This window comes from Phocoena sinus, chromosome 20, assembly GCF_008692025.1.
Source record: "Phocoena sinus isolate mPhoSin1 chromosome 20, mPhoSin1.pri, whole genome shotgun sequence".
Classification (NCBI taxonomy): Eukaryota; Metazoa; Chordata; class Mammalia; order Artiodactyla; family Phocoenidae; genus Phocoena; species Phocoena sinus.
This window is the reverse complement of record NC_045782.1, coordinates 12,880,371-12,904,218: the sequence shown is the minus strand read 5'-3', so window position 1 is coordinate 12,904,218 and position 23,848 is coordinate 12,880,371. Positions and strand designations below refer to the sequence as shown.

Below are 23,848 nucleotides of genomic sequence, written 5' to 3'. Positions count from 1 at the left end.
TGTTCTCATCACTCCATCCCCATGGCCCCGCACCCTGTCCCAGGTCACCATCATCTCTCCTCTGGACCACAGCAGTGGCTTCCCCATCTGATCTCCCTGCTTTTATTTCGGTCCCATCACCACCCACGGCCCACACAGCCACGGGATCTTTAAAAATGGTAAGTGCTGTCTTGTTCCTTTCCTGCTTGAAAACTTCCAGTGGCTCCCCCATTGCACTAGAATAAAATGCAAACTTCTTACCAACCCATAACATCCTCATGACCGGCCCCCATCGCCTCCCCCACCCTCTACCATTTTCCCCACATTGGCCTTTCTGTTCCTAGACCACAGCAAGCTCATTCTTGCCTTGGCTGTTTTGTTTGGTTTTATGGGAAAATACACAGAACATAAAATGTACCATTTGAGCCATTTTATTTTTGTTGGTGGTGGTTGTGGTAGTTTGGTTTTTTGGGGCCGCACTGCATGGCATGCGGGATCTTAGTTCCAGGGATCGAACCCATGCCCTACAGTGGAAGCACGGAGTCCTAACCACTAGGACCACCAGGGAATTCCCAATTTGAGCCATTTTAACGAGTATGATTCAGTGGCATTTAGTACCTTTGCAATGTTGTGCAACCATCACTACTATCTAGTTCTAGAACATTTTCATCATCTCAAAGGGAAACCCCGTACCCATCGGCCGTCATACCCATCTGCCTCCCCCCATCCAGCCCCTGGCAATCAGCTTTCCATCTCTCTGGATTCACTCATCCTGGATGTTTCATACAAACGTAATGATACAGTATGTTTGCCTTGGAGTTTTAGTGCTGACTGTTCCTGCTTGAACCGCTCTGCCTCAGGCCCTTGCAGGACCACCTCCCTCTTAGCATTCAGGCCTCAGCTCCAGCATCACCTCCTTGTCTAAAGCACATGCCGCTGCCCACCCCAATCACTCTTTTTTTTTTTTTTTCGGTACACGGGCCTCTCACTGTTGTGGCCTCTCCCGTTGCGGAGCAACAGGCTCCGGATGCGCAGGCTCAGCGGCCATGGCTCACGGGCCCAGCCGCTCCGCGGCATGTGAGATCCTCCCGGACCGGGGCACGAACCCGCGTCCCCTGCATCGGCAGGCCGACTCTCAACCACTGCGCCACCAGGGAAGCCCCCCAATCACTCTTGATTGCAGAAGTGGGCTACTCTATTTCCCTCTTAGCACTCAACTCTCTTGTTTATTTTTTGTTTACATGTTCATTGTCTTTCCCCTCGCTTGCTTGTTCCCTGTGGTGTCCCAACCCCCAGGACAGTGCCAGGCACCTGGGAGGCGGTCAATGATTATTTGCATATTGAGTTAACAAGTGCACCATCAGCCCCGTGATGGAGCCTCGAAGATGCTTATAGAGACATGGACGAGGGTGGGAACCAGCAGTGCTGCGAGGTAGTGGAGGGGTCACAGTGGGAAGGTGGCCTCCAAGGGGAAGTAGAATCTTCCCTGGCCTTCAAGGGGGAAGAAGGAGGGCATCCAGGTGGAAGGAACGGCATGGTCAAAGGCCTGGAGGCATGAGACAGCATGTCCCATTTGGAGTCCTATGATGTCTCCTCTGGTTTGCAATTTGCCCCCTGTTTTGTTTGTTTGTTTGGTTGGTTGGTTGGTGGCACTGGGTCTTAGCTGCAGCACGTGGGCTCCTTAGTTGTGGCATGCGGACTCTTAGTTGCAGCATGCATGTGGGATCTAGTTCCCTGACCAGGGATCGAACCCGGGCCCCCTGCATTGGAAGCACAGAGTCTTAACCATTGCACCACCAGGGAAGTCCCTGTCCCCTAACTGTTTCACTAGCTCTCCCACAGAGAGCCTCCCACAATATATGTCTGGGAGTTGGGTTTGATACAAGATGCAAAGTACTGAGAGTAAAGAAAGAATGGAGTCTTTTTCACTTGTTTCTTCTCCCCCCACCTAACATGTGCTGGACACCCGCGCAGATGCAGAGGAAAACAGACTGGTTCCAAGCTTTCTGATTGTGAGTCATCCTCAGCCACCTTTCAGAGACATGGGAAGGTGGGAGGAGATGGTGATGTATATTACAGACACTTCTCAACTGTGTTTCAAGGATGGGGGGCTCCCAGGATGGAGGCAGAGCTAGGACGGACCTGGGCCCCCCACACAGACCCTCCCCGGGCTTATCTTTCTGGGCTGAGCCAGTGGCCCCTCTGGGCACTGGGCTGTCTGTGGGCCTCATGTCCTTCATTTCTCCTGATCGAATCAGGCCCAGCTGACCCGGGCCCTGTGGCTCTGGGAGTCCAGCTGAGCTCCCAGGAGAAGAGGCCCTTCCACAAAGCCAGGAGGCTCAGGAGGGCAAATTCAATTGTTCGCAAGGCGGGAGCCATTAACCTGTCTGTGGACTGCGGTGCCCCCACCCTCTCTCCCCTCTGCCAGATGAGCCTGTCCAGGCTGCCTCTGCCGGATCCCAACCTCCCACCACCCCGAAGGCCCCCCTGCTGCCCCTGGGCTGTGTCCAATCTTTTCTGTCCCTTGGTGCCCCATAGCTCCCATTACCCCTGCCTCTAGGATCAGGTTTTGAGCTAAGAAGAAGAACAAATCCAGGTGGAACTCACCCCCTCCTCGGAGGCAAGCCTATAACCTGGCCCTTCCTGCTCTGCAAGCTTCTAGGTGGAATCTGCCCTTAGAAATCTTAATGGGGAAGAGAGGCCCTGGAAGCAGGCTGGGGCCATTTGGACAGAGGATTCTGAGATCTCAAATACCTAGACTGTGGTCTAGAGCTGTGTTGTTTGGTACAGCAGCCACTACCCACGTGTGGCTACCGAACCCTTGAAAAGTGCCCATTTCAAAGACTTAGTATGAAAAAGAATGCTTGCTATACTGATCACATGTTGAAATGGTAATATTTTTAAGATATTGCGTTTAATAAAAACATTTAAAAATGAATTTCACCTGTTGCTTTTTACTTTTTTAACGTGGCTGCAAGAACATTTATATTACACATGGCCCACGTTTCTACTGGACAGAACCAGTCTCGAGTGATGGGCACACCTCCTGGATCCCATGGACTCCTGCCTTTCGGGGAGGCAAGCAACAGGAAGAGGGCCAGAGCGGGGCCCTCCAGAAGGTGCTGCTTCTTGAAGGAAACTAGTCCCAACACCCACTCAAAGGCTCCCCTAAATTAGCAGCTGGAAGCCCGGTGACTCCCCCACAGAAGGATGCGCCCTGGAGACAGCTCCCCAGGAAGGGCCGTGGCCTAGAGCAGAAAGCAGGGCAAGGGCTTTGCTGTCATCCACTCCTTTTTCCAGCACAGGTTGGGCATCTGTCCAGTACTATGTGGACGCGGCTGCAGGCAGGACAGACGCAGTGGCTGCTCTCACGGGGCAGCGGGCTCACCATAGCCCCGGGGTAGGGTAGGGGCATGGCAAGGGTGTGCCCAGGAACTTGAGAGCCCCAGGAGACAGCTGAGCAAAGAGAACTCCCTGGAAAGATGGCATAGCAGATCCCAACCTGCAATACTGTGGACCTGAGAAGGTGAAAAGGAGATGGGGAAAGAGAGAGAAGAAGGAGAAGTAAAGGAAGATGGAAGAAAGGAGTAAGGAGAGAGAGCCGAGAAAGCAAGGTGCCCATGGAGGGCATGGGCTCTGGTGCCAAAAACCGATGAGGTTCCACCAGAAGAAGGGTCTGGGCAGTGGGTGAAAGAAGGCCTGGAGTGGGGCCGAAGAAGCCCATTGGAGGTTCCCGCCTGGGAACGGGGAGGGCGTGGGGTGGTAGGAGGAGGCCAGGGTAAGGTAATGGGGAGCCGTGGGTGGCGCCACGTGGGGACAAGCTGGAGCCTGATGGATCAGGGGGTGGCTTAGTGGGACTGCTGGGCAGGAGGGGCTGGGACCACCCCAGTCTCACTGTTGTCTCTTTTCCGATGCCCCTCAGGAGCCCTCAGCAGGGATACCCAGCGCGTTTACCTGGAGGAGGAGGGTGGGCTGGGAGCACCCGGAGTGGGTCTGCCTGCCCCTCAGGGTACAGAGGAGTTAGCTCAGGGCAGGGCTGGCCTGCGCCTCTCTCAGTTGGCTCTCCTGGTGACGACCCCGGGCCCCTCTCTGCCCGACCCCGGGCCCCGGTGGGCCTTCCTGCCCTCAGCTCCGCCAGCCACTCGCACAGCCCACTCTCCAGAAAGTCTGGTTCCTTTGCCCCAGGATTTTCCGCCCTCATCCGGACTCGGTTTATCAAATGGCCACGTGCCGCTGTGGAGGGCTGTGGCTTCCGTCTTCCCCCAACCCCAGAGAGGGAAGGAAGACTTGCTCGCTTTCCTGCTTCAAAGCTCAGAGCGCCCTTTCAGGCTCTCCACGAAAGCTCCGGCATCCTGCTCAGGATCGGCCGGCTCGTTTATGCAGCCGGGATGAGGAACAAATCAGCAGCACCTCCAGAGCTAATGAATGATCTGAGCCTTTGGCTCAGGTCAGCAGGCCCCCACCAGCCTCCTCGGTCCTCCGTGATGGCTCATTATTCCAGTATTTCCCCCAACGTCGCCTAATTACATTCCGGCTCTATGTGATACAGTGACATGTGTGCACACGCACGCCGTTCCCAATGAGACGCAGACGAGAGCATTCCCGCAGGGGGCGCGGACGGGATGTTTTACCCTCGAGGTGCGTGCTGAGAGCCGGTACCTGGGGAGGCTCCGGGATGAGACACCCCTCTCCTGTCGAGAGCAAGCCCCACCCTGGGTGACTGAGAGAACCAGCCACAGAGGTGCGGACAGAAGAGACTTCAAAGAGAGGACAGCTGTGGGGAGGGGGATATGTTTCCTGAAGGCTTGCTGCAGGGATGGGAGATGGTTCTGACCCCCAGTCTCGGGAGCATTCCAGCTTCTCCACGCAGGGCTCTCCTGGACCTGGGTCCCTCCTGTGCCACGTGGGGCTTCCCAGCATGCTCCCAGCCTGCGAGAATCCCTGGGACAGAGGAGGGCAGGCTGTCTTCTGGGGCCCTGTCTGTGTGGCCCCGAGTCTTGGGGATGACCCTGACCCACCAACAGAGCCAAAGGACACTGAGATAGGTGTGGAGGCTCCTGGAGGACAGAGCAGCCTCCTTCGTGCCCTCCCCTCCCTCCAGCACCTATTCCATCACCCAGGGATGTAAGTTGGACCTGCAGGCCCCTGACTCACAATCTTAGCTGATCCCAGAACTGCAGCTGCGCCAGCATCATCCCCTGCGGCCGTCGCAGCTTCGTCTCTCATTCTCCTCAGTGGCCATTCCAAACCATCCGCTGTCTCCCCACATCGCTACCCTTGGCCTCCGGGCCTGACCACCCCATCTTATCAGCATCCTCCCACGTCAGGCCTCCTGCCTTCTTGCCTCTCCTCACCCCAAGGTTTCAATTCAAAGGTCTACACGGGCGGCCAAAGAGGAAACACAAAAGGGTGAGATGGACAGGTAGGATGTACAGGTGGCCACCTGGAAGCCAGGCCCATCTGGAGAGGCCCAGGCTCCAGCCACTGCTGCCCTGTGGGAAGGGGGGGCCTTTGGGTTACCAAGTCATTCAATTTTCCCAGAGACCGGGAATCAGGATTTTTACATGCAATTGTTTGGCAGCAAATTCAACCAAAAACAAAACACCGTGTGGGTCGGTGCAACCCCACCTGCAGCCTGATTCTGCCCGAGGCCGTGGTTTCTGACAGCTGCCTCCCTGCCTGGGGTGCCCCCTCGCCGGCATCTCCACTTCCCCACCCCTGAGCCCCCACTATCGACTGCTCCCTCTCCGCCTATAGACTCGCTCAAGTCTCTCCCACTGAACAACAAAACCTGCCAAACCCAAATCGCCCGCAGCGACCGCCTCTCTTCTCCCGTCAGCGGCACGTCAGAGGCAAACCGCTTGAAAACTCTCTCTCCAAGCGGTTGGCCCACTTCCTCTCCCTTCCGGCCGCTGCACCTGGGATTCCACCCGCTTCTCATGCACAGACTCCCTGCTTTTGCCCAAACCCAACCATTTCCGGTCTCTCTCTTCACGCAATTGCTCCTGGGGGCAAAGTTCCCCTTGAAATCTCCTCCCTACCGCCCCGCAATCTCCTTGACACAGCTCTCTCAGGGGTCTACTGCAATCACGTCTACTATGGACATTCCTTCTCAGCCCCTGTCACGGGCAACTCTTCCTCTTCCCATACTACCCACAGTCCTTGGGGGGCCACCACGACCCATGCAAATCCATCCCCCTCTTAGCTCGCTCCTAGCTCCAAAACCGAATCACCAAGAGCTCCATGCATGTGCCCTGGGGTCGCCCAGCCTCTTCCAAATCGTCAGCATTTCCCCGAACAAACATCGCCCCCTCCAAACCTCCTCCCCTCTCCCTGGGTCACCTTCTCAGTGACCTCCGACTCCTCCGTCTGCAAAAAACCCGGACTCTGCCTTTTCCTCTTTCCTTGAGTCCCGTTCACCAAGTCCCGCAGCTTCCATCTTCGAAACTCCCTCCGGAGGGTGCAGCTGCCTGTCGCTAATCGCCTGCCTTCATTCTTTCTCCCCTCTAGCTTCTCCATCTGACTCTATCACTCCAAATGGCTGTGGCCCTTCTCTGTCCAGTGCCCTGGGTCCTAAGCCGACATTCACTTCCTGTCACCAGCCCAACCTTCTGTGTCTGCCACAGTCTCTCCCATTTCCAGGCCTTGGGTCGTGCTGTCCCCTCCACCCGGAATGCCCCTCCTTCCCTCGTCTGCCTGCCACTTCTTACCTGTTCTTCAGACTCGGCACAAGCTAAGTGGGATTCTCCCTGCTTTGGGCTCACCTAGGATGCTGTGTTCATTCCACACGGCTTCAGCATCGCCAGTGTGCATGTAGGAATCTGTTGTCATGTGAGAGACTGAAGATACAGATAGGCAATGCCAAACCACAGAGACAAACAAAACTCTGACTCTCAATCTGCCGTAACCACCCCAGGAAACCATCCCCTTACCTACAGTAACCAGCCCGAGAAGCCAGCCTGCTAGCGACAAGTCAGACTTGTAGGAAATCTGACTGCTTCTCTAGCGAATGGTCCAGGAAGCCAAACAGTAACCCCTGTGACAATCAGTCACAAATGGTCAGAACTTGATTAGCTTCCCCGATTCTTGTCCCCACTTACAACTTAGGGCCAAGCACAGAAAACCAAATATGCTCCCTAACCAATCACAGAGGATGCCCTACTTCTAATTAGCCCACCCCCAGCTTCCCCATGCCAATCAGGGCACAGGTGAAGCCTTCCCTTGTTTCCACTCTAAAACTTTCCCACTCCTCGGCCTGCCTTTGACTCTCTGCCAAAATGTAAGTGATGGAGGAGAGCAACCTCCGAATAAGCCGCCTTTACATGTCCTCATTCGGTTGGTCCATTTATTTCCATGTGTGTAATAAACTATTCCAGATGTGAGTACTGAAAACAGAATGATCTCCTTCATGACATCGTGGCTCAGGGGGCTGAATGGGCTCCGTGGGACGGTTCTTCTGTTGTTCTCACTCAGGGTTTCTCGTGTGCTTGCAGACAGATAGCAGAGGGCACTGGGTCATCTGGGCCCAGAACTGAGATTCTGGGACACCTGAGCCCCTCTCTTCCTCTCCATATGGTCTTGGGGCTTCTGCTCTCAATGTGGTCACTGCCTGTGATGTCTCTAGCAGGGGATCCAGACTTCTTACACTGTGGCTCAGATCTCCCAAAACCTTCCTCAGGCTTGGGAAAGTGAGGATGATGGCCTTCTTCAAGAGCTTGGAACGGGAACTGGCACGACCAGTCGGGTGCACACTTCCACTGCATCCGACTGGTTAGATCAAGCTGCCCACCAGCCTGATTCCACGTGGGAAGGGACACTCCCAGGCCATGAGAGCAGCAGGCACGGGTGCCATCTTAGGAGCCTGGCTTCCACACATCTTCCTTCTCACTGACATTGTTCTTGGTCTCTGGGCCTCGGCATCTAGCAGGGGCTTGACTGAGTCAGGGCTCAGCAAGTCTTGATGATCAGGTATGAACAGATGGAGCGATAGTGTGCCCAGCAGATGAACAGAAAGCCTCCACACCGGCAGCCCTGCGCCCAGGTCCACACCGCCGTGTGTCATTCACATAAACAGTGCTCCCTGCTCCCTGACATTCTGCTATTTTTAAACCTCTCAAGCAGTGAGTGGTGCTTAACATTTTTTGAATCAGGGTCCCCTTAGGGAATCTCATGAAAGCTGTAGGAGACCCTCTCCCTAGAGAAGTGCGCCTCTGTAAAATCACTCACAATTCTGCAGCATATCAACAGCTGCCCTTTACTGAGATCTATACTGAGTGCCGGTGACTGTGTGCAGGGCAATGTGTCCATTATCTGGATTTATGACCCCAAACGTACTGCAAGCTAAATACTACCATTTAGCTCCATTTTATAGATGAGAAAGCCAAGGCTCAAAAAGATTAAGGAGGAACTAAAAGTGACACTGGGACTCAGTGCAGGAAGGTCTGAAGACAAAGCCCGGACCCTCCCAACCACCGCACCATACAGTTTCAGGAGGTTCTGAGATGCTCTGAAGTCTGCCTGTGGATCCCGGGTTAAGAATTCCTTCTCTAAGGGCTCTCAAAGTCCTGCTTCCTGATCAAAGTACCCTACCTGGTTTTGAAGACTCTGAATAAGCCAGACCCACCCTATGCTCCCTGCCCTCCCCCGCTCCACTCCCGGATTTCTGGCTAATTCCAGGCCAGCCGCCTCGGCCTGGCTACCGTGACTCTGACCTGGCCTCCCCTGAAAGGCCCTCTCCGTGCTCTGTTCTCACCCAAAGGTCAAGGCTCTTTCTCCCCAGAGCTGCCTTGGACTAGTGCCTGCTTATCCCTCTCCCACTTGGGGCTCTCATCACTTCCTGAGTAAGTGCTAGTTTCCCAACTTAGCTGTGATCCCCTTGAGAGCAGAGACCCATCCTCTGTGTCTTTCTCACCTTCCTAGACAGACACTCGAATAAACACTAACGGTTCACAGATTCCTCCCCAGGCCCATTTCTTCTGCTATGCTTTCGGGTCCTGGATCCTCAAACCCAAAGACTGAACCAGACTCCAGAGTGGCCCAGGCCAGAGAGGGGCTGCCTAGACCCGACGTGTTTCCTTTACGCAGAGAAGCAGCTGCTGAAATAGTTTCAGAACCCAGTCCACGGCCCCACCCCCACCTGGCATCTCCAGCAGGAATATCTGGTATCATCTGTTTCTTTCTTTTGCATTCTCAGGGGACACCATGTTGCATGAAATCTGTGGCTGCTTTGTTTCCCGATAACAATAAATAAAGACTACAAAGAGTGTGCATGTATTGGTCTGATGGACAGCTTCTACGGGAGCAAACAGGACAAAAGAAATATCAGTTTCTTGAGTTCCATGAGATTCTGCTCTCCTAGTGCCCTCCACGCAAACCAGGCCACAGGTCAGCAGGCCCCGGCTTATGGATGGAAAGCTGAAAGCAGGGTGTAAGACTGCCATAGGCCCAAGGACAGAGATGACTGACCAGTGCCCCCCAACACCATTTCTGTCCCTGAGGGCTAAGTTTACTGTCTTCCAGGCCCTGGGTCAAGCACTTTGCACTCACTACAACCACACAAGCAAATAGTTGAATAATAAAATTCATTTTACAGGTGAGGGAACCAAAGCTCTAAGAGGTAAATGACTTGTCCAGGACCACTGTGTCCATTAGGTGTCATTAGGTTATTCTGAGGACAGTTTAATAAAGGGACAATTGACAAAGGTGTGGACAGGGCCTAGGGAATCCTCAGGGATGGCAAATAACAGGCAAGGAGCCACCAGTGTCACCACCCTTCAGCCTGAAGAGGGGAGGGAGGGGACTGGAAATCAGAACCTAGAACAGAGAAGCTGTATGAAGAGGGCCCCTTGACAAGAGCTGAGACATTCGGTCAGAGATGGAGCCCGCTTGTAGGGAGGGGGGAGTAAATACCCAGCAAGCACTCTCCTCCCTGCCTCTGATCGCCTGCCAGTGCCTCCTGTCAGCTGGGCAGGAGGCCACAGTTGTCGACAAATATTCGGACTCCAGGCATAGGGGTGGGGTGGGGGGAGGGCTAGCAGCTTCACTGGCTGGAAAGCGGCAGAGCCCTCACTCAAACCCAGGCTTGTCTGCTTCCAGAGGCCAAGCATTTAGCCCTTCACCTACCACATTTCCATGGGATGTAGGCCAAAGAGGCCCGGAGGGGTTTGTGCACAAGTCTGGGGTCCCCCACTGCCCTGGGTGTTGGCACTCCTGTCAGCTCCAAGCATTGTCTAACCCTTAATTTGCTCCCCACATGGTTCTGAGCCCAAAATGAATCTTCTAGTTCCTTGAGAAAATATGGTGCGGGAGGTTTGAGGAGTCCCCAGCAGAGGGGAGCTGTGGTTCAACAATTAACCTAAAAGCTTCTCATTAGCATCCTGGCCTAAAAGTCCCCAAACACCCACACAGAAACGGGTCTTCCCCCACATCACCTTTCAGCCTGGGGTAGAGAAAGGGTTTTAGCAAAGATGTGGGCTGCAGCTCTGCAGTCTAGAGCATCGCAGACAGCGCAGCCCCTTTGGGGGGTGGGACAAGGCTGCACCCCTGTGACAGGAGGCTCAGGGCGAGCTAACACCACATCGTCTCACCGAACCCTGCTTCATTTGCAGATTTATTAAATAGAGAGCCAGTTCTGACACAATTTCTTTCAAGCCGTTCTACCTTGCAGGTGTGCAAAATTTATTTGAGATAAAGAAAACCATTACAGAGAGAGCACAATCTTCAAAGCCCACCTCTGAGACCAGAAAGAAATAAAAAACAGTAGCCCATACAAATGTGCAATTGTTTCCAAATACTTGGGAGCCATGAGAAACACCATCCGCAGGGAGATCAGGTCTTTAAGGCAATTTTCTTGAACTCCATTCAGCACTCACTCAGAATGCTTTTTAAAAATAACATATGATTTTCTTCCCTCTCCAAAGGCTCCCTTATTCTTTCTCTTCCAGGTAAGAATGAGCCAGCTCTGAAGTGAGAAAAGCAGTCACTCATTTCGATAGAGGATGATGTACTATGTTTCAAGGGACGCAGATAAGAAAGCCAAACAAGCATCCCTGCCCATGGAGCAGGAGTCTTGCTGAGGTGTGGGGTGGCCCGAAGCCTAGGGGCTGGCCCTGGGGGGGTCTTCACCCACCAATAGAAGGCCGCGGTTCCAGAGATCAGACCTAGCTCAGAGGAGCTGTTTATCCACAGCCTAGGCTGGGCTCAACAAATGCCAACTCTCCCCAGGTGGGGATTTGATTCCCTGTGAGAGGGAGAAGGCTCAGTTCTGCTGTAGGGTTTGCTAACAATTAGATTCCTTTTTCTACATGAAGTTGAGTGAGCTGCAAATAGGTGCAAAATAGAGTCAGTGCTGCACAGGGAGACAGGACCCACATCCCGGCCCTGCCACTCAGCAACAGTGTGACTCTGGGCAGGTGGCTTGGCCTCCCAAGCTTTAGTTCCCTGAGCTATCAAATGAGATACTTCATAGGGCTGTTGGGTGAATGTGTGGTTTAACCGTAAGAGCACCTAGCAGGTTATATTTCCTGGCACCAGGCAAAAACATACTGCAGCTGGGGCTCAAAGCATTGCCTCAGTCCTGGAAAGGGTCACCACCCAGTTACCAGGGCAGGGAACCAGAGATGTCACCATGCAAAGACAGCACAGGCTATGGTTGAAAGCCCAGCTTTTGGATGGGACTCAGCTTTGAATCTTAGTTCATAATTTAGTGTCTTTGTGTCCCTTGGCCAAAGCCCTTAGCTGCTCTGAACCTCAGTTTCCCCATCTGTGAAATGGGGACATTAATAATACCTGATCAAAAGAGCTAATCCATGTAAAGTTCTTAGCTAGTGCCTGGCACAGAGTAAGTACTTAATAAGCAGTTGTTTTGTTATCGTTATGGCTTTTCCAGATCAGACTCTATGTGCTAAAATTTAATAACAGTTTGTTTCTTTGTGTTTATTTCTGCAGTTACTTTCTATTTATGGCAAGTGATACTGTCTCCATTTACAGAGGTGTTATCAAGTTTCCGATTTAAATACATTTATTTAAGCTAAAGTGGGTCAATATACAGAAGAAAAAACAAATGAAAAAGTGCAGGTGCCTCACAGATGGGTGAGACGCTGGGAAGGTGTCAGGCAGGAACTGAAGTTTGGGAAATACCCAGATAATAATCTGTGTGTAAAGCCAGAAGCAGACCCAAGCCGTGCCCCACACCCACCCCAAGGCCATCCCAAGGTTGTTCAGAAGCCAGCGACCTTGGAGCCTGCTCTTCCCCACTTTCGGGGTCCTCCCTGGATCCGCCATCTTGTCTCAGGCGGAAGTCCCCAGCTGCCCTGAGGACGACTTTCCCAAAATGAGGGCGCTGTGAAGAGCTCCCGAGGCCCCTTGCCTGCCTGCCTCCCTGCAGGGCCTGGGCCCCAGGACTCAACCACGGCGCCGGAATCTTGGGGCCAGTCTGACGGAAGACCGCCGGGCTGGGGGCTGAGGGCTGGGAACTGGGAGGGTGGGTGTGGTCCCTTTGAGAAGGTGAACCGAATGCCATCTTTCTACAACTTCTAAGGGGAGACTTGGAGCAGCCAGGAAAATAAAAACACCATCCTGGCTCCCGCAGCCGAGGTGTTACAACTCAGTCCCAGTTGCCTGGCAACCGTGCAGGTGTGTGATTGGGCGAGTGGCGCTCCCAGGGAGCCAACCAGCGCCCTCCGGGCCGGCCCAGGTGGGAGCCGGTGGGGGAGAGGGCCAGCAGCCGCGTCCGCATCCCGCATCCCGCATCCCGCATCCCGCATCCCGCATCCCGCATCCCGCCTCCGCTCGCGCCTGCCGCCCCACTCCTGCCCCCTCCGAGAGAGAAGAATCGCTCTGGCCTCTAGGGGTCGCGGTTTGGGCGGCTGCCAGATCCTGGCACCCGTGCTCCGGCCTCCACTGCTGTCTCTAGCCCGGGTTGGGTCACTGGCTTCGGAATCGGTAGCCAAGGACCCTGACCCCCTGAAAGCCGGCCTCGCACCCCACTCCTGCCCACACCCGGCATTTCAGAGAAACCTGAGAATGAGAATGGGTGGGACCTCCGTCTCTGGGATCTCCTTCGGCACATAAATACACTTTCTTCTGTGCCCAGAGAAGGAGCTAAGGGAGCAGAATCCTTCAGAGGAGGGATTTTGTGGACTCCTGCAACAGCTGTCTAGGTGGGTTCTGCAGCCGACCTCCCAACACCAACGGCCAGCAGGAATAGTGGCAACAGGGCTGGCTGAAAGCAGGCCTGCATTTGAACTCCAGCCAGTGACTGACTGGCTGTGTAGGCCTGAGCAAGTCATGTAACCTCTCAATTTGCTGATCTGTAAAATGGGGAGAAAACAGGACCCACTTTATAGGGCTGCTGTGAAGATTAAGTAGTACACATAGAACATTTAGCATGGTGCTTGACAAATTCTTCCCTCAATCTCAGAAAAATAAATAGTTCCATTAGGGCCTGGAAGCTGGTGCCACCAGGCGTAAGTCACAGTTGCTGGGGAGACTGCCACTCAGAGCACATGGCATTCCAATCCTCCCCCCTCGACCTCGCTTCAGTAACCTGTGCAGGTGGCCTCTAAGAGGTGGGTCCCCATGATGGCCAGTGGGATACCTTGCTCCCCATGTGGTGGCCTCTCCCGGCCAGCACCCCCGCACTTGCTGCCTCCTGGAACCATTTACAACTGCCCTAAAGAAGTGCTGAGTCATGGGATGCTCAATGCTTCCCTGGTGGCGCAGCGGTTAAGAATCCGCCTGCCAATGCAGGGGACACAGGTTCGAGCCCTGGTCCGGGAAGATCCCACATGCCGCGGAGCAACTAAACCCGTGCACCACAACTCCTGAGCCTGCACTCCAGAGCCTGTGAGCCACGACTACTGAGCCTGCGCTCTAGAGCCCACGAGCCACAACTACTGAAGCCCGCATGCTCTAGGGCCCATGTTCTGCAGCAAGAGAAGCCACCGCAATGAGAAGCCCGCGCGCCACAACGAAGAGTAGCCCCCGCTCGCCACAACCAGAGAAAGCCTGCACGCAGCAACAAAGACCCAATGCAGCAAATAAATAAATAAATAAAAAACATCATTCACTTTAAAAAAAGAATTTAAAAAAAAAAGAAAGAAAGGAATGCTGAGTCAGGAGGCGGGTGGTGGGAGCAATCAGGATTTCTCCCTGCCGCACTCCACCCCATCCCGGCTCTGCCTTTTCACCCTCCCTCTAAGGTAGCATTCACTATGGGGTCCTCCGCAGCCTGCAGTAAGGACTCACCTTCCCAAGGCAGGTGTTGCCCACTTGCAATTCAGCAGGGCTGGGCACTCCCCAACCCCACCAGGAAAGAAAAGGAGGAAGCAGGCCAGCCGACTCCAGCCTTTTGCTGGGTGGGTAGCCCTTCTCTTTGGAGAGCGCCTTCCCTCCCCTCCCCCCAGGCCCCATTCTTCCATCCTCTACCCTCTACTGCCTTCCACACACCGCAGGCGGCAGGTGGGCAGGCTGAGTGTGAAGGTGCTCCTGCCGGGTAAGAATATGAAGAAGGAAATCTCTGTGACTGAGGAAAACCACAACCAGCCTTCTGGGAGGCTCCCGGGAAGCCCTGCTGAACCCCAGGGGCTGAAGACCCAGACTTTGTCTGCACTCCCCAGCGTGGAGGGTGCCTCCAAATCCCTGCACTCCAAATGCACTTGGCTCAGATGTGTTTTCTTAAAAAGATGAATTCCATGCAATCCCAGGCAGACTTTGACACTGATGTTTACATGGGGTTTTTAAAAGCTTCTGCTTTTTGGCCAACATATTAGCATGTTAACAGTTGTGTTTGACTCTGCTTTGGTGTCTGGGCTTTTTCTCCTGCTTCTTTAGAGTTTTCTATACTTTTCAAAATTTCCACAGAGGGCATGTATTACTTTCATAGCAAAACAATAAAAATAAACAAAAGATTAATTAGTGGGCCTGCTCGGCAACCTGTTTAAATCCTTATCGGAAGGGTAGCAGCGTGTCCCAGAGGGCCAGAACCGACCCCCGTCCCTGATCTATGCTGCTTCCTGGAGCCACATTGGGCAGGAAGGGCAGGGAGGCACTGGTGGGACAAAGTGCTCCAAAGGATCCTCTTGTGACCCCTCTAGGGAATGGCTGTGGTCACAGCGGGCGGCAAGTGGCCAGCAGCTTCCTAGGACTCACCTGCCCAAGGTACCAGCCAGAAACTGACCTCTTAGGAGACCTACAAATGAAAATCCTGGTTTCCCCTTTGCTCAGCGCCGCCTTTCCAGAGACATTAGGAAAATGGGCTGGAAGGGTAAGGTAGGGAGAAGGGTTGTTCCTCCCTCATCCCTGCAGCTGCCTCTTCTGCCCATCCTGACCTAGCCCCACATGAGTCACTGCCCCCTTCCAGCTTGGCCTGCTCCAGTTTGATGCCACCAACGCTGCCCAAGGCACTGCCCTGGGAGATCCGTCCATGCCTCGGCCTTGACCAGTCTTCTTCCGGGAAGCTCTAGGACTCGGCAGAAAAGGAGACTTGCCAGGGTGCTAGAGAGAAAAGGGTGTAAACTCCAAGGGGCAGGGATGGCTCTTGCAAAATAATAAGAGTAAGTGAGAATTTAGAGCCACTGACCTCAGGGTCAGCACTGTGCTTGGCCCTACACGTATGATATCCCTAACCTTCTCAACACTCTAGCAAGGCAGGTGTTATTAACCATCTTCTAGATGACAAACTGGAAGCTCAAAGAGGTTCAGAGACTTCCACAACACCCACCCACAAGTACAAAGTGGCAAAGCAAGAGGCACATCCAGTTCCTCTGTGGTCGGCCTCCTGCTGCCGACAGCATCTTTCCCACCATGACATTCTCAGTGCAGTGCAAATACTAGGCGAATGAATATGGCAAGGATGGAGGTAGCTTCTATGCCCCCAACCCTCCATCTTCCGATGGACCTGCCCCACACCTGGGCCTGGACAAAGCATCACACCCCGCTTGTCTCGACAGAAACTATGGGAAGAAGCAGTGCGACAAACACCGGGACCCCTCCGTGGATTCCCTACCGGCAGTCCTCTCCTCTTCCTGCACAGAAGTAGATAGGACACAGAACCCCTTACGTCTCCAGCCTGCTGGGTAACCCCGAAAGTGGAGTGAGGGAGGCCCCACAACTTGCTGAGCTGGGGCAGTGGGGAAGGCGGTTGCTCAGTAGGCAGCGGAGTGAAAGCAGGGGAGAGCCATGGCAGATGGGTCATTATTTACCAGTAAACTGGGTCTCCTTTTTCTGGCAGCTCCTTGAGGGCAGGCTGGTCTTTTCACAGATCCATATTAACCCAGTAGAGCAGCATACAGAACACTGGGCAAATGCCCCTGGGATGCAATGGCCCTGGGAGGCTTTTCGGTGGTTGAGCTACGCTGAGACCCCACATTCTCCTGAGGACAATTGTCCGGTAACAACACCAGCAGAGGCCCATTTACAGAGATACTAACAAAGCACCCACAGCAGTCCCAAGGTCCTGCGCCTCATTCTGTATTCATGACTTGTTATACTTTTCCAAAAAAGGGGCACCCCAAATTGTGTAAGCTCCACAAAATCTGGAACGAGCGCAGAATGTCAAAACCTGCAAACTCCCTCCACCCACACCGTGCTCCCAGCTGGCACGTGTAAGCTGGCTTTCTGGGGAAAGAACAGCGAGAACTAGGGTAGAATGAGAAGGGCAGGCAGGGCTCTGAGGCCAAGGAAACCACCAGATCACAGTCCGATTTTGATCACGATCGAGGCTGTGTATAGATCAACTGCAAGTGGGAGGGGTGGGCAATACCCCTCCTTCACCCCCAAATAGTCACAATATCACGGAGTCCAACAAAGTCCTCAATCTTTTTGAATGTGGGAACCTTTTGAGAATCTGATGGAAGCTCCCGAGGAACTAAAATGCACCCCACTCAGAATAGTGCATATCCTTGTAGGGGGTTATGGCCCCTAAGACCCATTGGTTGGCCCTGTAGGAGTCGGGGAGGACCAGGTTGAGGCCCTGCAATGGAGGCAGCGTGATGTAACGATGTACAATTGTGACCGTCGGGAAACTGGGTTCTATCCCAGCTTCTAAGTCTCTTCACTTCCCCAAACTTCTACTGAACTTTGCATTAGGTGTTCTCTAAATTCCTTCCGACTCCTTCCAGAATTCTGATTATTTCTGTGACTTTCATCTTTTGCAGGCCTGAGCACTGCCCCAAGGCCTTCGGGGGGGAAAAAAAACAACACACCCGTTCCATGAAACAAGCGGTTTTTCATACGTTGCTGGTTTTAATTATCTCAGTTACCCTACGGAGCAAATATTCTTTTTTTTTTTTTAATTGTATGCATTTATTTATTTCTTTTTGGCTGCATTGGGTCTTCGTTGTTGTGCGTGGGCTTTCTCTAGTTGTGGCGAGCGGGGGCTACTCTTCATTGCGGTGCGTGGGCTTCTCATTGTGGTGGCTTCTCTTGTTGCAGAGCACGGGCTCTCGGCGCACGGGCTTCAGTAGCTGTAGCACGGTTTCAGTAGTTGTGGCGTGTGGGCTTCAGTAGTTGTGGCTTGCGGGCTTCAGTAGTTGTGGCTTGCGGGCTTCAGTAGTTGTGGCTTGCGGGCTCTAGAGCACAGGCTCAGTAGTTGTGGTGCACGGGCTTAGTTGCTCCGTGCCCTGTGGGATCTTCCCAGACCAGGGCTCGAACCTGTGTCCCCTGCATTGGCAGGCGGATTCTTAACCACTGCACCACCAGGGGAGCCCTGGAGCAAATATTCTTTACTCCACTTTACAGATTAAGAAACCCCTCTGTAGGGATGAGGGGTAAAAGAACTACCCAAAGGTGATGGTAAGTGTTGAGGCTCAGATTTGAACCTGGATCTGTTGGTCCACATAAGCCGGTGCCTTTGCCATGGCCGCAATGATGCCCTTAGTCTCCTCCTTCTTCTCACACCCACTGTCAACTTGGCCTTGAAATACGGGTCTTTCCCTCCATCTCTTGCCCCTCTTGGCCTCAAGCAACCTGCTTCCCACTCTCTGTCCCTGGGGTCTGCTTGCCATCCAGCAGTTGGAGAATGAGGACCCCATTCCCATCCGGCTAGATCAAATCCTATTGGGCCTGATTCCTCCTGGGGCGGGGGTGGGGTGGGGGGGGTGGGGGGCGGGGGCGCAATTAATGGCCATGGTTGATTACTGGACACTTATGCACAGAACAGCATCAGGCAGGTTTGCCTTTCCAGCTTCAAAGCCCAGATTAATTGCCCCAGGCTGGTTCTGTCTCACACAGGGATATATCTTCCTCTTGGAATTTACAAGTCATTCCATTGCAGAAATAAACAGCCAGAGATAAAAATTACATTGTCACAGTGCAGGTGTGATAGATGTAGGAAGCAAGCCATCGTCGTGGTCGCCGTGGAGGTGCTCTGCGGACAGAATCCACCAAATGAGACCTGGAGGAGCCCCAGGGAAAGGGGGTGAGATGCTGATGGGATCTCAGCCAAATGGGAAGCGTGGAATCTCTGCAATTTACATTCCATTTCACTCTAAATCACAGGGTTCCCTGTCAGCCTCCTGCAGCCAGGGCGAGAGTTTGACAGGAGACCTCCTCGGGCCACCCCACCTCTCAGCTGCAGGCCTCAGGAAGGGGACACCTGGACAATAGAACAGGCCCCAGCCGAGGGGCCAGCAGGGGGACACTTGGCTTAAACTTGGCCACAGTGTCTCCACCAAGACACCAACTACTTGACTTGTCTCTACTGCTACTAGCGGAGGGGAGTCAAGCCTAACTGTGAAGAAAGCCACTTCAGAGAAGGCCACAAGAAGACCGGGCTGGACCTGGGGTCAGAATAATAATAACTAACATTTACTGACCACTACCTGCTCGGTCCTCTGTGAAGGACCCAACAAGGATTATCTCATATTAATCCTCAAGACAACCCTATGAAGTGATACTATTATCCCCACTTTGCAGATGACAAATTGAGGTTCAGAGAGGTTAAGTGACACGCCCAAGGTCCCTGGCGTGGATTAAATGAATGGCCCCCAAAATATATGTCTACATCGAAATCCCTGGAACCTGTAAATGTGACTTTACTTGGAAAAAGATTCTTTGCAGATGTAATTAAGGATCCTGAGATGAGATCATGCTGGATTACCCAGATGGGGCCTAAATTTAACGACAAATGTTATAAGAGACAGAAGAGAGGACAGAGAAGAGAGAAGCCTCGAGAAGACGGAGAGAAGCCTCGGAATAGCCCCGAGGCATACCAACCACCACTGGAAGCTGGCAAGGAACAGACTGTCCCCCAGAGCCTTTGGAGGGAGCACGGTCCTGCCAACACCTTAATTTCAGATTTCTGACCTCCAGAACCATGAGAATAAATTTCTGCTGTTTTTGGCCACTCGATTTTTTTTTTTTTTTTGGCCGTACCACACAGCTTTTGGGATCTTAGTTCCCTGACCAGGGATTGAACCCAGGGCCCCGGTAGTGAAAGGGCTGGGTCCTAACCACTGGACCACCAGGGAATTCCCCAGCCACTCAATTTGTAACAATTTGTTATGACAGCCCTTGGAAAACAATACAGGGCCACAGCTAGCAAATGGCAGGACCAGGATTCAAATCTTGCAGGCTGACCCCAGACTCAGGGTCTGCCCAGCAGGTGATCCCCGGATGCCACTCCTGCCTCCATTGCAATTGAGCTGTGTGACCTTGAGAAAGTCGCTAAGCCTCAGCCTACTCGCCTGCAAAATGAGGAGGCTGAACAAGACAACTAGGGTGCCTCAGGGGCTATCATGGAGACAAGAGGGACAAACGGGGTTCTGAGTACACAGTCAGGTGTAGAAAAAGAAAAAAGCCTTAGCAAACCACCTGTAGACTGCAACTTGTGTGGGTTTTCGGCCACCCACAACATGTCCCCTCCTTCTGGACACAGTACCCAGTCAGCACACATTCCCAGGCCTCAGTGCCTGGTTCAGGACCAAACCGAGGTTGATGACATCAGGCCCAGAAAGATAAAGTTTCTGTTTCTGGGGGGAGGGGGCGTGAACTTGGAGCTGCTGGGCCTTTCGAGCATGATGCCGAGGCAAGAGAAGCCACGCCAAGAAGCTGAGAAGAAGAAACCAAGTCCTGGTGACACTGTGTGACCAAGCCACACCCGAAGATGAATCTTTCAGTTTTATGAGCCTGTGAGATTCCTTTTTTGTTCCAACAGTTTGCGTTTCTGGCATTTCTAACCGGTGTCCCAACCTTCAATTCACCAGGCACTACCATTACTACGGGTCTTTCTAGCTCTGAAGCAGTGTAATTCCAGGGCCAGAAAATCCACAGTGGGTGCATTTGCCTGCAGTGTGTGTGTGTGTGTGTGTGTGTGTGTGTGTGTGTGTGTGCGCGCACTCTTGTTCACAGACATGCCTGCACATGTGTACTTTCCACGCAGGATGGCCCTAGCATCTCTGACAGGAGACCATTATGCCCCCACTGCTGGACGCCTTCCTCAGGAGGCCACTGGCCCACCGGTCCAGGCCAAGCCTCACCAAACTCCACCTGGATTCTTCCTGGTAGCCTCTGAGTCTAACTCCTTGATGCATCAGAAGACAGTTTCCCCTAATCTCCTCTTCATGATTCCTTAAGGAATTCCTAATATGAACCAGTTTTTCAGCACCTTCACTATTTCATAGTCCACAACCATTCAGCAGGTATTTGCTGAGCACATACTATGTGCCAGGTGCAGATGAGAGCTGGGGATACAAAATCAATAAGCAGACATCCTCCCTGTTAATTAATGACACAGCCATTCAACTTCTAGACACCACCCTAGTCCAAGTGGCCACTCTTCTCTGGGGCCCCGCAATGTCTCCTAACCTTTCTGTCCTCTACCACTCTTCTCCCCCTGGTCTCTTCCCCACGTGGCAGTCAGGATGATCTCCCCAAAATATGAATCCTCTTAAAATGTAAACCAGTCCCCTCTATGGCTCTTCATCACACTGAGGATAAAATTCAGTAATCTCCCTGTGGCCCACAAGGCCCTGCGTGATCTGACCACACTGCCCCCTCCTTCCCCCCAGTCCCTGTGCTCCAGCCCACTGGGGCCGCCTTACTGTTCCTGGAGTAACCCAGGCACACTCCTCATGGACTTTGTGTTGGTTTTTCCCTCAGCCCAGCCCCTCTCTTGCCCCGGCATCCACGTACTCCCTCCGTCATCCACCGGGGTCTGACCAATGTCACTTCCTCCCAAGGCTTCCCTGAGTGCCTTATCCCAAACTGCCACCCCCAACTTTCTGTGCCTTCACCTCCACAGTCCTCCTCAGCCCTGGCATTGTTTTCTCATCCCTGACACCCGCCCCCCGACCCAGGGTGTGAGCTCCATGGCAGCAGGGCTGTGCCTGTCTCGCTCACCACTGTGTCCTCAGCACCAAGGTGCCTGGTACTTGGCTGATGTCATTACGTTTGTTCAGTGAATGAATGAATGAGTGCTGGATGCTGTAGGTGCCAATAACTGGGGGACCTGTTGTAGTCTGGGGGGGCTCAGGACCACTTCTTGAGGAAGTGTCATCTGAGCTGAGCTCTAAAGGAAGAGAAGGAATTACCCAGGTGAGGGGTGTGGGGTGGAAGCCACGTCACAGGCAGTATAATCTGCTTGCGGGGGGACCCTGACCAGGAGGGAGACTGGCACGTATGAGGAATAGAAAATCAGTCAGTAAGAGAGGCAAGTAGTGTGAGGTGAGGTCGGAGGCATAGGCAGGGGGCCAGCTTACACCAGCCCCCGAGAGCCCCGTTAAAAACTGAGGCCTCCCTGGCGGTCCAATGGCTAAGACTCTGTGTTTCCACTGCAGGGGGTGCAGGTTGGATCCCTGATCAAGGAACTAAGAGCCTGGATATCACGCAGCGCAGCTGAAAAACAAAACAAAACAGAAAAACAAAAACAAAGAAAACCTGAGGCCTCTATTTCCAGAGCTGTGGGAAGCCACTGAAGGATTTTAAACAATCCAAGTGATATGATCAGATCATTTTCCCCAACATCACCTGTCTGCAGTGTGGAGCTGGAGACAAGAGAAGAAGCTAGAACACCAATCAGGGGACTACTGCAATGGTCCAAGCAAGAGATTCAGGACCCTGATTTAAAATGGTAGAAGCAGGGGAAATGGAGAGAAGGGGATACATTTAAGCAATGTGCAGGGGATGGGCTGGATTGGTAGAAGATGACGAGAGAGCGGGTGACTCAGGTGGTGTTCAGCGGACAGCAAAGCAGGTCCCTCAGCATCCTAGATTTGGACACGTCTATTAATGTGGCCAAAGATTATAGATGCTTGTTCTTTTTGGAAGGCACAGCAAACTTTCTGACTCACTGTGCTACAGGCAAACACTCCCTCATCAGAATAACCCTTATGGGGACAAAAAATCTGTACTGTGAAGGAGGTGGAGCTCGCGGCAAGCTGCTGGATCACAGCCTTGAGAGAGGTCCAGGGCATCACACACTGGCCAAGTCCAGAGAACCGCTGGGGGCAGATTTCATTTCAAGAATGAGACAGTGGTCATGGGCAAGGGATATATACTCTCTCCTTCCTCTAGGCTAGTGAATTTTTGAGACAGGAAAAAAAAAGCAATAGTAGGAGAAATGTCACCAAGCTATAGTACTTGTATCTCTGTTTCTAGAGACTTCCATGACAACCCCCCCACCCCCACCCCGTGTTCTACTGGACTGTCAATGCCTGTGGATGATTTCAGAGACCAGAGGAGGAATCCACCTTGATGGCGCTTCCAGAAGCTGGTATCTGGAAGACTTGCGTAGAACACAGACCAAGTCTGAGCAAGGATGCGCTTCTTAAGCAGAAAGCAAGTGACCGTGAAGAAGTGTTTCTCAGGCTTTCTCTACTTTTTAACAACTGTGCCCCATTAAAAATGGTCACTATGGGTTGCAAACCAATGTGAAGGTACTTAATGTTACAAAACGGCACCCTTGAAAAATGCTTAAAATGATACATTTTATATTATGTATAACATAAACAATAAAAAGAAACCTTGTAGTCCACTGAAACAACCAACTACTGAAGCTTTAATTTCTCCTACAAACGCCTGCTACATGGTTGTCTTCCAGCCTCAGGATGAACATAAACAACAACAGGTGAGTTACTGCCATGGTCGCAGAGGACTCCGTTTTTTCTGTCTCTATTAAAAACTTCTTGGGGGACTTCCCTGGTGGTCCAGTGGCTAAGACCCCACACTCCCAATGCAGAGGGCCCAGGTTTGATTCCTGGTCGGGGAACTAGATCCTGCATGCATGCCACAACTAAGGAGTCTGCATGCCCCAACGAAGATCCCGCGTGCCGCAACTAAGACCCAGCAGTTCTTGGAATAAAATCAAACGGCTAATACTTAAAAAAAAAAAGTCACCATGGAGCTTTTGGGGCCCACTACAGATGCTCTTCTGACTCAGAATCTTTCTAGAGCTGGACCTTCCCATGGATCACACCATTGTTCTGTCCTGTTTCCTCAAGACACTCTGAGTTGTGTCTCCAGGAGAAGAGATGGTGTACACGTAAAGCCCTCACTGGGTCACATCGGAGCAAGGGTTTGGAATGAATGCAGGGAAAGAGTCCCTCTCTGGATTCAGAGAGCTGACCCATGTGGGGTTTAGATGTCTGACCTTAGACAATTAGTACCTTGCTGGGTGTAACCAACCGAGTCACAGATTCAATTCAGCAAACATTTATCGAGCAACTCAGAGCCAGCTGAATTCTGTCTGTTCTCTAATTGCAATGAAGCTCACCCTTCTCTCTAGATTAGAGGCATTTGTATTTCAAGGCAAAGAGATAGGTTTTAAGTACCTGTGAGAGGTGGTAATGGATGCTTGGGGAGGGGTGGGCATGGAGCTGAGAAGCGGCCTGTGAGTCAGGACGGCAGGACCTGGCTGCAGGCAGGGAAGAAA

The 23,848-nt window shown here is 52.8% G+C and overlaps 1 protein-coding gene across 2 annotated transcripts in view; it reads right to left on the bottom strand.

The window, feature by feature from the left end:
• RTN4RL1 (reticulon 4 receptor like 1) overlaps window positions 1-23,848 on the bottom strand; it is a 65,640-nt gene that overhangs the window by 18,071 nt on the left and 23,721 nt on the right. Inside the window, exon 1 of one of the 2 annotated variants that reach the window (XM_032615082.1) lies at window positions 6,744-6,795. The exons of the other annotated variant lie outside the window; for it this stretch is intronic. Within the exon in view, the coding sequence (XP_032470973.1) occupies window positions 6,744-6,792 (49 nt within the window). The 5' untranslated portion in view covers window positions 6,793-6,795. Of the gene's footprint in view, window positions 1-6,743; window positions 6,796-23,848 lie in introns of those variants that run through there. 2 annotated transcript variants of the gene reach the window in all.